Source organism: Rhinoderma darwinii, chromosome 6 (genome assembly GCF_050947455.1).
Source record: "Rhinoderma darwinii isolate aRhiDar2 chromosome 6, aRhiDar2.hap1, whole genome shotgun sequence".
NCBI lineage: Eukaryota > Metazoa > Chordata > Amphibia > Anura > Rhinodermatidae > Rhinoderma > Rhinoderma darwinii.
The window spans coordinates 35,399,852-35,413,378 of NC_134692.1; the positions used below are offsets into that span (position 1 = coordinate 35,399,852).

General features: G+C 40.9%; 1 protein-coding gene across 3 annotated transcripts in view; it reads right to left on the minus strand.

The window, feature by feature from the left end:
- Positions 1-13,527, minus strand: part of LNPK (lunapark, ER junction formation factor) — a 57,188-nt gene that overhangs the window by 22,123 nt on the left and 21,538 nt on the right. For all 3 annotated transcript variants that reach the window (XM_075829503.1, XM_075829501.1, XM_075829500.1), the window contains exons 6-8: positions 12,464-12,504; positions 3,083-3,166; positions 2,534-2,582 (exon numbers count right to left, since the gene is read on the minus strand). In XM_075829503.1, coding sequence (XP_075685618.1) covers positions 2,534-2,582; positions 3,083-3,166; positions 12,464-12,504 — 174 coding nt within the window. The remainder of the gene's footprint in view (positions 1-2,533; positions 2,583-3,082; positions 3,167-12,463; positions 12,505-13,527) is intronic.

Genomic DNA, 13,527 nt, shown 5'->3' on the forward strand with positions numbered 1-13,527 from the left:
TTGATACCTCCGGTCGTTACGGTCGTGGCGATACCAAATACATATGGTTTATTATTATTTTTCAATAATAAAGGACTTGATAAGAGTAAAAGGGGGATTGTGTTTTATTTGATTACTTGAAACTTTTATTGTTTTCAAACTTTTATTTTTTGCACTTTTTTTTACACTTTTTTATACTTTTTTTACACTTTTTCTCAAGTCCCACTAGGGGACTTGAAGGTCCAACGGTCAGATTTTTTTTTTTCTAATACATTGCACTACCTATGTAGTGCAATGTATTAGATCTGTCAGTCATTCACCGACAGCAAGCCGTTTAGGCTTCGCCTCCCGGCGGGGCCTAAATCGGCTTCCGTAATGGCAGAGCAGGAGACCATTGTGTCTCCTGTTGCCATAACAGCAGTCGCCAGTCCCGATTGCCTGTCAGGGCTGGCGATCTGCTAGTAACCGCTACGATGCAGCAATCGCTTTCGATTGCTGCATCGAAGGGGTTAATGGCAGGGATCGGAGCTAGCTCCGGTTCCTGCCGTTACAGGTGGATGTCAGCTGTACAGTACAGCTGACCTCCACCGCTGATGACGCCGGATCAGCTCCTGACCCGGCGCCATCTTGCCGGCAGCTACGGAAGCCGATCAGGCTCCGCCGCCGGGCGGATCTTGACCGGCTTCGGTGCTAGGCAGACCGGGAGGCCAGTATTAGGCCTCCGGTTGCCATTGCAGCCACCGGAACCCCGGCAATTTCATTGCTGGGGCTCCGATGAGCTGCAAACACCTTAAGTGCAGCGATCGCGTTTGAGCGCTGCACTTAAGGGGTTAATGGCGGGGATCGAAGCTAATTTCGGTCCCCGCCGTTACAGTCGGATGTCAGCTGTAAGATACAGCTGAGATCCGACGATGATGGCACCGACTCAGCTTCTGAGCCGGTGCCAAACGTTTGACGTACATGTACGGCATTTTGCGGGAAGTCAATGCTTTCCATGACTTACATGTACGTCAAATGTCGGGAAGGGGTTAAGATGGGAAAAGCTCCTAGTGTACATAGCAAACGCATCCATAGGGCTGCATTCACCGACAAAGTAAAAAAAAAGAAAAAAGTCATTTTGGCCTCAGTCAGGCTGGTATAAGTCAGTATACGTTTATTTTTTTTTGGTGTATAGAAAAGCGTAATTGACTATGCTCTTCTATGCAGAGGCATCCCGCCAAAAAAACGTATACTGCAAGTATTTAACATGGGAGCATATGAGCGCCGTAAGCCTATACAGTGGCATATATCAGAGTCTTCCAGCGGACAATTCTCCTGACTTATACGTCCAATGGAAGGCTCAGATGTAATGTTTTGTAAACCTAACTTTTTTAATTGTAAAGTTTTAGTTTCCACATTTTCTACATTGGAGCATCTAGTGGCTACTATCCTAAATTACTAACATTTTTGGGAGACCAGTAATTAGTCAGCAGCATGTTAATTACCTCTCCTTATAAAGATATTAGTGGGCGGGTGTGCACAATGAAGCCCCTCCGAGGCTGGGAAAAGGTAAAATTTGCAGTCAAAAATGATGAGTCATGGAGCCTGACTGACATAAAACACAAGATATTTTAACATCATCCAAGCCCCATCATCACTTGTCTCCTTGTATCCTGCATGGTGAGCTAGTCATTGTAAAATTATTTTTGGGGATTTTTTTTCTTCTTTTCGATGTAAATATCTTTTAATAAAAAAATAATCTTAAAATATTGCCGTTTTCGCACAAGCCACCGAGCCTCAGAATAGACTGACACTTCCTGTTCTGTAGAGATCACTTCTCAGCAGTCATCTCATTATCACAGGCAGAATGAACGCCTACATTTAAAGAACACCGGATCCACTATTGACAATAGGTGGTGGACACAGCTCCTCTCCTACCGCTTCCTGCACAGTGACCTCTACATAGGTTACAGAGTCTGCCTAGCAAAACTCTCCCATAGAATTAAAGGGGGTTCACCATAATCAATGATTGTCACCTATCCACAGGATAAGTGATAAATATCTGATCAGTGGGGGTCCGACTGCTGGGACCCCTAATGATAGCAGGCGTACTTTGCCATTCCTGGGAGCCCCATAGGAATGGAGCGGTAGTGTGCATGCTCAGCCGCCGATCCATTCACGTCTATGTGGCTGCCGAAGAGAACGCTCGGCAACCCCATAGAAATGAATGGAGCGGTGGTCGAGCAAGCGCATTACCACTCCATTCCTATTGGGCTCCTAGGAACAGCAAAGTAAGACCGTTCTTGTGATCGGTAGGGGTCCCAGCGGTCGGACCCCGCTGACCAGATATTTATCACCTATCCTGTTGGGTACATGCTAGCACCTTTTGGTGTAAAATATGAATTTGTAAAACATGCTTAGGTTATCGCTTGTGTGCTCACATGATCAGCCTGTTGAAGTTAAGTGAGAGAGACTAAGTGAGTGCACAAGTTGTGAAGAGGCATATCATTTTTTTTACCAGTGCACCAGTTTTTATACATATAACAAAAGTATATACAGACGTGATTCCATGTACCTTGGCCAGGCCTTGGAGTGTTCGGTATACCAGCAAGAGGTTCAAGTTCCTTCAAAGAGAGAAAATAAAAAGTGACTAGCAACCGGGATCATGAAATAACATGTAGCTTATAGATTGCAGGGCAAATACAACCTGGCAGATTGTTAAATACTGTAAATTCTGCTCCCAATTGATAGTTTATCCGGATAAAGGCTAATTCAACCATCAACCAACATCTAGTGTGTGTGTGGCCAGCTTTACTTAGCGACCCCCTACTCTAGCTCAGAGGGAGGGGACCCGACGTAGGGTACCTCATCTATGACATCTGTTTAATGCCAATCAGCAATTGTATTTTTATAATTACAATATTCAATAGCGAACGAGTGATTGAGTGATGGCATTAGGCGTGTTTATCTTAGCTAACGGAAAATCCAGGGAAGCCTAATTTCTTCACTTTCCTATTTAAAAGTATAAAGATGGGAGAAATCTATGAAGAAACTGCTAGCTGGTAGTATGGTTCTAGCACATTTCCCTTGCATCTTTCATTACTAGAATAATAAAATACACTACCTTGATTTTCTTCGAATCTGGATCAAACCTTTCAAGAATCAGTTTGGCTGCTTTGTAAGTTTCTTTTTCCATGACTTCCTCAAGCTGTTATATAAAACACATTAGACAAAACAGGGTTCAGGTCTGTTATTGGTTATAAACACTTAAATACAAGTAAAACCGCTTTGTTTCAACTGCAGGCAGATTAATACAATTCAGTCGCTAAGGTAAAGAATGCAGCATGAGAAGCCGGCACACTGGGACATGTTTTACTGTAGGAGTGGAGCTGCATTCCCACAAAAGAACACATTGCACTCAATATGCAGAGCTCCGAACTCCTGCCCACAGGCTGCTCCTTTTTATGCTCTCCAGTGCCGGCATAACCAAATAACATAGTATACATTGGATTGCATTCATTGTAACATGGGTCGTCTAATAAAAGGCAGTGCAAGGAAGTAGCCACAACCATTCGTTTTCTATATCCAAAAGTTATGCTAAGTTTATGACAGTTACGCTACAGGAAACTTGTAATGCGGATTAAAGCAATGATGCCTAAAACATGTAAGTAAGTTATAGGCAATAACACGGGTTTGACCACTGCGGAGAGCACATTATTTGCCTACAGCCCAACGTGTTTTTGTGTCTCTTCTCCCAAGCAAGGCTCCCAAGAAGAAAAAAATAAATAAATAAATACATGACAGGGTGAAATGCTCTTTTCTACTTATTCGTTAAAAAAGTAAAAAGAATATTAACCAGTTTTGGAAAGCGGGGAGGAAAAAGGAAACAAAGAACGAGGCTGCAGCCAAATTGATTTTTTTTCTGTATGATTTTCACACGAGTCGATTAACCACAAATTGCACATGGATTACAACGCTATTCCCCAAGAAGTTTTTTGGGGCATTTTCAGAACCAATACTCTAGAAAAAGCAGTTTTCCCATTCTGTAAATAAAGCTTACAGCGTTGGTCTCTTTATATAAAAAAAATATATAAAAAAAAAGTGGCCAAATCAACAGATCACACAAATTTATAGCACTTGTATGTGTGTATTGAAAAATGACTCATGATTATTACTCATTGGATCCTCCTTCCCTCTCTGTTGAGGTTCCTTTGTACTTCCTGATTGTATGACAGGCATTTAACCTGCCCCCACGTAACGGTCAGGCACAGGGCTGTCTCCAAACAACGTTTCGCCGGACTGCTGCCCTGCACTACTTTTCATCTTACAAATATATAAGCTGCATGAATGTGTCTCTTTCCAGCACTGCCCATACTTTATTATAGAATGCACTACTTCCTACCATAGGAGGTAATAGTGGTGTAAATCTGCAGATGCTGTGCAAAAGTAAAAAAACACACACCATATCCATATTGTAGGATAAAATTTAATTCAGGGCAGCAATGTCAGTCTTATTTATATTAGATAAAAGCTGGACAGCTGGCAATACAAAACAGAAGTCAGGAGCTGCGCTGCCCTCCTGTTCATCGCTTGTCTGGGAAGGAGGGATAGCAGCAGATTCATATTTTCAAGTATGGAGGCAAATTACAGGTGGTGTCTGTACAAGCCTTTTAACCATTGTATAATAAAAAGTTCTGTAGCTTTCAAATAATCAAATGTAATTGTCAAGAGCTCTGCTTGACGTGAGTGAATGGAAGAATTTGAAGACATTTGAGGAGCCGAAAACCTGTTCTGACCGAAGCCTACCATAGGGTCACATCGCATGGAGACACTAGGCTACATTTTTAGGATGACGTTTCAACATCTTGATGTTAACTACATATTTCAGACAGCAAGCAGAGATTCTTAAATGGGATGAGAAATTAAAAGTTTATTTTAAAAACCAGTTATAAAAACGGATTTATTAAAAAAAAAACTAAAAAAAAAAACAAAACTTCTTTAAGCTGTAAACATTTACTTTATTTCCTGTTCCTTCTATAGCGCTAACATATTATGCAGCGCTGTACAGAGACTCATCACTCACCAGTCCCTGTCCCAATGGGGCTCCCAACCCAGATTCACTACCTCAAAACACACTACAGAAGTCAATAAACCTACAGTATGTTTTTGGGGTGTAGGAGGAAACGCACGCAGAACAGTGAGTACATGAGCTCCATGCAGAGGTTTTGGATCTTAAAGTGCTGCAAGGTAACCGTGCTAATCAATGAGCCACCATACTTTTCATATACATACACAATGCTAAACGAAAAGCCCCAAAACAAAGCATCGAGTGCATCCTACCTGCCCTGAAATGCTAACATTTTTCAAACTTTGAGAGCCTTGCAGTCAACTTTACCTATGGTGAACGCAGGAGCACTGAAGGACATTTTTCATGAATAAATGACATTAACCTACTGTGATAGACACTTCTTAAGTGTCCACGGTACAACTAGGTTTCAAACAGAAAAATATTCCCTTTTAGCGGTGTTGAATCTAGGCCATTTCCAGAGATGTCGTCTACTCTACAGGCATCTCACGTAATAGAGCACTGCTCCTTTCCCAGATCTTCCGTTACTTGAGCTCTTTAAAAGGATAGAAATGTATCGTTGGTATTTAACGGCTTTATTGCAAGGAAACACCAAATGTTGCTAATTGTTTACATATAATGAGGAGAATAATTACATGCAGCAACTTCAATAATGGAATCTGCAAAAATCTATCAGCAATCATTATTGGAAGTTATTAGACATGACAGCAAATGACAGGCAATTCCTCAGATTTATTTCCTCGTACCATTTAATGCTATTAATTTAAAGAAGGTCGTTAGCCAAGCGCTTTGCTGAATAAAGTCTCGGTGCCAATTAACTGCTGTCAGCATCGATTGTAGATTATTTATTAGCAGAAGCAATTAGCTTGCCCCAAATGCTGTGAAAACTCAATAAGAGGAAAACATTTCTGAAACTTGCCTGCTTGTCTTTAAAGGTTAAGGCTTCATTTTCTGCGAGTGCTGAAAGATCTTTATTTCTTTTGCTAGACTCGAAGAAGTTGTGCTTGAAGCTCCTCCAACCTAATCTCAAACTAACAAGTCGCCATATGTAAATAACTGCAGGTCTAAGGCTAAAGAGAACTAGTACAAATTAAAAAAAAAACGGGCCGCATTTGCAGGCACGGCTGCCGGGCGACAGCCGCCTTTATATATATATCCAGGCAACCAGTGTTATGCCTTCTCCCGACGCATTTATTCAAGTGAAAAAGGCTCCTGCATGGAGCTGAAACGTCGTGTTTTCTATGAACCAATAAAGCACCTTTTTCTACTTTACTTATACCTTGGAGTGCGGTCTGATTTTTGGATCTTATTGCAGCAGGTCTATTAGCACTGACCTGGGCGGGCTGGCACCCAGATACTATTAAAAAGGATATGACATGGTATCACCGTAATCGTATCAACCCGCACAATAAAGTGAACATGTCATTTGTAGTGCACGGTGAACGACGTAATTATATAAAAAAAAAAAAAAGGATAAAAACAAAAATAGTAGAATTGCTGTTTTGAAGTCAATGGGTGCGTGAAAATCACGCAAGGCACACGGAAGCACTTCTGTGGGACGCGCGTGATTCGCGCAACAGCAGTAAAAACTATGAATGAAAACAGAAAAGCACCACGTGCTACAAACAGTGTCATAATGATGGTGGCTGCACGAAAATCACGCAGCCACGCATCATATGCTGCTGACACACGGAGCGGTTATGGACATTTTGCGCGCGCAAAACGCACACGCTCGTGTGAATCCGGCCTTACTTTGTGTGTGTTTGGCTTTCTCCTATATACCTCTTATGAAAGACAAAAATGTAAACCGGACACAAAAAAAATTATGATATCAGACACTACGTCACGTGTACCAAAAAAACTGGAGGAGGATTCATAAAACAATTATATACCTCCAGTGAATAAAGTAATTTGAGAGGAAAGAATTTCCATGGTAGAAGATCATCTCAGAACTATGGTCCGTGAGGAAATTCAAGCCTCTTTTTCAGGTCTTAATTAGCAATCCCTCCAAAGAAGCGTTCCCGTATCCAGGTGGAGTCTAGTTCTGACAAAGGTCTCAGAATTTGCAGGCCTATCTAAGGGGGGAATTAGAGAAATATGAAGATTTCACCCCTCAAATAAAGGAAGATAAAAAAATATTTGTTCTCCTCTGAAGACATTGGAAGAAAATCTACAACCTAGAACAATTTTAAATGAAAAGTTTGGGGGCCTTCGTGCTCGCATGAGGCTAGTTTTCCCGGTTAATGATAACCTTAAAAAAACGGATCTCGGACAAATGGGAGGATGCAGGGAGAAGTCTCTCATGATCTACCGGGAATTCGAGAGCAGGATACTTTTTAAATTCTGAATGCGCAGAGGTTTTGGATACCATCCCAGAAGATAACACACAAGTAGCCATGGTGGTTAAAAAAAACAAAACAAATAAAACCAAAAAACTATCAATTCCCTTCGAAAACTCTAGGCATCTTTAGTATCATCAATACGAACATTGCTGCTACTTGCCAGATTGATGTTTATCTGGATTAACTGAGATAAAAATATCTAGAGGCCAAGTTATTGAATCCTTTCCACTTCTTAAACTGGCCATAGCATTCTTAGAGGAGTCTTTATCTGCAAACCTTATGGTTTCTGCTGGAGATGACTAAAAAAAAAACTACGCTCCATACCTTTTCAATGAAGTTACGCATTTGTTCCAGAATCTGAAAATACTTCACATAAAGCATCTAAGAAAAAAGGATTTCCAGAGACAAAGCAAAAAGAATCCCGATTTCACAAGCCTCGTATGCAATGTTGAAATTACAAAGGAAGATTGTTAAGAATGAGTTATTCCAAGGTTGGCAGAGGGAGAAACATCTTTAATCCCAAATAGTCGGCTATCAAACGATGACATCGGGAAAATTGAAGGAAGATTATGCCAGTGTGCTGGATTGAGTTTACTCAAAAGCCTTGTGTTCTTCTGCTCATAGAATCCGGATAAAAGATAGTGTCTTCTCTTCCTCCAAGAAGATTTGTCACACATCAGCCACCTTTTCATTTCAAGAAAGATTAAAAGGGGCTAGGATTCCAGTTCCAAGAGAAGTAGAAGGTTGAAGGTCACTATTTCCTTCTTTTTTTGGTGAAGAAATCAAACAACTCTTTCCAAACAATTATAAACCTGAAACAGTTGAACCAGATACTGCAGGTTCAAAATGGGGTCGATTAGAACAGCTACTTATTTAATAAAACACAATTCTTGGGTGCGTACGATTGATTTATAAGATACTTACTACCATATCCCTGTTCATCAGAAAATACCAGAAATATCTGAAATTATCAATCCAAGAGGACCACAAAAATCACCACTTTCAATGTCTCCCCTTCGGGATCTCATTATCCCCCTATGTTCTCAAAGGTGGTAATAGGGATGGTAGCAATATGGAGAGGGAAAGAAACAATTCCCTACTTGGACGACTTTCTCCTAATCGTGGACTCTAGAGAAAATCTTCAGAACTACTCCATTTTGTTATAAATTTATTACAAAACCTAGAGTGGATTATCAACTTAACCAAGTCAAACTTTCCCCTGGTAGGTAGATAATATTTCTGGGCGTTCTACTGGATTCTTCCTCCCAACACTTCTTCCTTCCACGTCACAAGCTGGAAGACATCGTAATAAAAATCTCCGCTATCCTAAAAAAAAAAAAAAAATCTTCCTGCATCTGAAAAGCTATGCAAATCCTGGGTTTAATGATGATATTTTGTATTCAGGTGGCTCTTGTGAGCCAATTTCACTCCAGGCCTCTACAAAAGCACGTCTATAATGTTGGGACAAAAAAAAAGTCCCTAAACAAACAGATTTAGATTCCTCCTTGGATCTCAAATTCCCTAAATTGGTGGAGGAAGCAATCAAACCATTTCAAGGGAATCCCCATTCATATCAGTGAGCACAGATAACAGTCTCTGGGGCTGGGGGGGCTCGTGCGTTCGATTACTTCATACAAGGGACAATGTCTTTCCAAGTAAAAAAGGTAAATCGAATAATCAAGAGCTATGAGCGGTATGGGAAGCCTTCCAGGAAGATCAGGCTCTCATCCAGAACGGTCATTAAAAAAAGTTCTCCGACTACATAGCGACCGTCTTGAGACACCAGTAAGGTATGAGTTATCCACATCTTCGTGAATTATTCCAAGAGATATTCTTCTCCTGGCGAAGACGTTTATCCTATCCCTGTCAGCCATTCACCTAAAAGGGTCCAAGAGCACAACAGCAAACTTTCTTAGTCAACCCGTGGTCAACCAGGGGGAAAAACCCGTCAACCAAGAGTTGTTCCAAGTTCTGGTTCAGAGGTGGGTTCTTCCGCAGATGGACCTCTTTGCCTCAAAAGAAAAAGCAAAACTTAACAAAAAATACATTTCCCCTGAACCAAAGGGACCATCAGGAGTGGATGCCTTGTCCCAATCATAATATCTAAAAACTGGCCTATGCTTTTCCTCTTCCCGTTCATTCCACTTATCCTCGGGATACCACAAAAAGTATCAACCAGAATAATTCAAATTGCTCCACCGTGGACAATTAAAAAGTTGGTATCCTATCCAACTTTCCCTGAAACTTGCCATGGAAGATCCATTTATCCTTCCAGCCCATCCAGACCTTTTGTCAAGATCCTCTAGGCTACCAAAATATGGAGAACTTTAAAGCTATCTGCTGGCATCCTAAAAGGGAAAGATAACTAAATCAAAGCCTCTTGAACAAAGGTAATATCTACTTTGTTAAATAGCTGTAAAGAAGTTACCTCATCCATTTATTTAACTCTATGGAAGTAGTTCTGTATTTGAGTGGTAACAATTGTCCTGATCATCAAAACCCTACTATCTCTCGTATTCTAGATTTCCTTCAGGAGGTTCTAGATAAAGAACTCAGCCTAAGTACCATCAAAACTTAAATATCGGCCCTAGGGGCACACTGACTAAGCTGGAAAAAGTATTGGGACCAAGGCTTGATACATCCCATTTCTTGTCCAGAGAATTAATGACATTCCGGCTGGGTCTTATCTAAAATAGTACTTTGGTCCATACTTGGATTGCTTAACTGCCTGGAGGTTGTTGGGCTCTTAGGGGGAGGGAAGCATTTTGATCCATAAACGTGGGACAACCGTGATATGGGTTAATATATAAATTTCTAGCAATTACATGAAGGAAGGAGAGATGACATGCTACGAGACTTATGACTACCGGATACACATTCTCTTATGCTCATGTGGATCACCGGATACATTATATTGGATAGAGTACGTGGTCTATTCTTTGACTCATTGCATATTGTACTTTCTGTACACTTTTGTAACATGACTGTTTATGGGATTGGAGTATGTTTTGTACTGTAATATAAAATCACAATAAAAATGTATTGAATTTAAAAGAAAATATCGGTCCTGAGCACCTTCTTTGACTTCTCCATAGCAGAGCATAAATGGATTATACATTTCATTAAGGCAGCCACAGGATTGAGACCCACCCGAAGGGGTTTTTCTTGTGGCAATCACTTCAGAAAGAAGAACTTCAAGCACTTTCTTGTAGAGAGCCCTATCTTCAGGTTCTTAAAGATAATATAGTTCTTAATTTGGATCCTTCCTTTTTTACCCAAGGTTGTATCCCAATTTCATAGTAGTCAGGAAAATATATTCCCCACCTTCTGTCAAGATCCAAGAAACTATATGATGCAGGCTTTCCATCTGCTTGACGTTAACATAACTGTTCCCCATTATCTCCAAGAAACTAATATCTGGAGAATCAATAATCGAATCATTCCATGGAAAAGAATAAAAGCAACAAAGTGTCAAAAAGTACTATCGCAAGATCGATTAAAGAGGCCATCCGAGAAATGTAGAAAACCCAACTCAAAGATCTTCCTTAGAGTCCCGAAGCCCATTCTACCAGAGCTGTATCATCTTCTTGAGCTATGCAGACAAATGCTTAAAACAGAACAGATCTGCCGAGTGACTACCTGGTCGAATATGAACACCTTTAGCAGACCCTACAGATGGGACGTACTGGCTAATTCTGATACTTCTTTTGGACGGAAAGTCGTTCAGATGGTTGTCCCTCCCTAAATATTATTAATCTGGTATTGCTCCAGTTGTGCTGTCAGGATTGGATAGAATGTAATATGGGAATTGATTGATGAGTAATTTGGTTTCCGTGAGTCCATTTTGACAGCACCATGTTTCACACCATTAGTTGTATGGTTACACATAAAAATGTTACAGGTATATCTGGCGTAGTTCTTTAAAAACACTAAAGCATGTGCAGGGAGGGGGCCTTTTAATCTGTTACTGTCCCTACAGAGGTCAAGGGACAACCTCCAGTTGTGCGGTCATGATGGACTCATGTAACCCAACGGTAGGAACTAAATCCCATATAAATTAATGTGCACAAAAAGCTACATTTGCAGATTTTTTAGAAAAGGAGCAACAGGGAAGGTGGCTGAGAGAGAAACCTATTCTGTCACTTCCAGCTGGCTAATGTAGTCACCAAAATAAGTGGCCTCTGGAGAAACCAAAAACCATAAACTCACAGGATGACCAAGTAGGTTGGAGTCCCCAGGCAGAGAACTTAGCTACAGGTAATAGATAAACTACCCAACAGAGGAGCCAGGTATGTTGAGGTGCCTCAGGTTCCCACTTCTCACCCACAGTGTTTGTCCCCGGACGCTAGAGGCTGGAATCCATGGGATGCAAGTGAGAGAAGAGGGGGATGTGTGGCACCCCCACATACCCAGCTCTTGTGCTGGGTAGTTCAGCAATGCTAGAGGAGAGGTAGGGTGGAAAGCAGCAAAGGGGAGGGCACAGCACCACTCTGAACACGGAAGCGCCAGTGATAACTGGTAATATAAAGGGCAGTGACAGAATTGAAGCTCCCAGACGCATACGTTTAACCGAGGCCTATGACGGATGCCATAGAGAGGCATCTATCACCCATAGGCTATTATGGAGTCTGTTAAACGTATCCTTTTTTACTGGATGCCTCTGGCTAGAATAGTATAGTAGACCAGGCTATTCTATGCAGCCAAAAAATAAAAAAAATCTGTATAGCTGACGTTAGGGCTGCGCGATTAATCAAATTAATACGCCCTCAAGGCCTCTGATTATTCTGTTTAACAGAATCATTAAATCGTTTTTTTTTTAGTTGCGCTGTACTGCAGGAGGAAGCTCTGCCCTGCCGCCTCGTCACAGCATGGTAAAAAAAAAACACAAAAAAAACATTAAAAAAAAAAAACTGTTAAGATTCTTTGACATCTGATGATAGCTGTCAGGTTATCTGTCGTATTAAGTCGCATGGATGCTAGATTTTACTTTTGGGTTATTAATTCTTCTGCACTCCATCAAAGTTTTACATTCATTGGAAAAAAAGACAAAGTGTAGTGTGTTTAAAAGCCTACTCACAATTTTTTTCTTCTGTGCTTTTAAGTCTTCAAGTGCCTCATCTGTAACACACAAAATAAATGTAGCATGCAGCTGATTTGGTTAAAGGGGAAAGCATCAACAACTTTGTGCTTTCTGGTCTATAGCTCAATATTCCCAGCTTCCAATTAAGTTGCAGAAATTTGCATTTACAACTGGAATGGGTATAACATTGCAGCAAAAGTTCCACTAAAGTCAACAGGTTTCTGTGCTTGGATATACAAATTCACAAGCACGAAGCCAAAAAGAGACAAGTCATCCCAATGACCAGACCCCTACTGATTTTATATATGACAATCTTCAGGCAGCACACCAGAAGGCCTATGTGATCTGGTTGAGTTTGACCGTGTAATGATTGATAGTGGGAGACCAGGTGGTTTAAGCAGCTTAGAACCTGGAATTTCCATTTACAAAATAGTTCAGCTTTTACTGGGAAAAAAAACATGCAAATGGATCGACTAGTTCAAGTCTGTAAAATACCAGAGAAGAGTCCTGAGACGACTCCGGGTGTACTGGCCTTGCCTTTATCTGAGCAGTGAGCATGTGCGGGATGCCGCTGGCTTCATCTTCAGACTCTTCTCTGGTAATTCACATGCTGTATTATTACTTATTTTTAGGCAAAATGCTCAAATGGACAGTTTTGAGAGGGACGTGTTTAGGACCGTAAACTCCAGCAGTATAATGACATCCTGGTAGTTTAGTGCCTTAAAATCCAGTGACAAGTTCCCTTTAATGAGGCACAGTTACCATTAAAATGTAACTAAACATCCAAGCTTCTGACACGTCATAGTGGAACGTCAGAAGTTTTGATCACCGAGACCCCAACCAATCGCTCAAACGAAGCGGCAGAAGCGCTCGTTTCTGTTAGGCTTTGTCCTATTTTAGGCCCTAATGACCAAGCTATTTTTTCAGTTTTTCTATAGTGGCATTCAAAGAGCTAACACTTTTATTTTTCCGTCGACATAGCTGTAGGAGGACTTTTTTGCGGCATTAGTTGTACTTTTTAATGGCACCATTTTGGGGTACATATTTTTCGATTAAAGTAT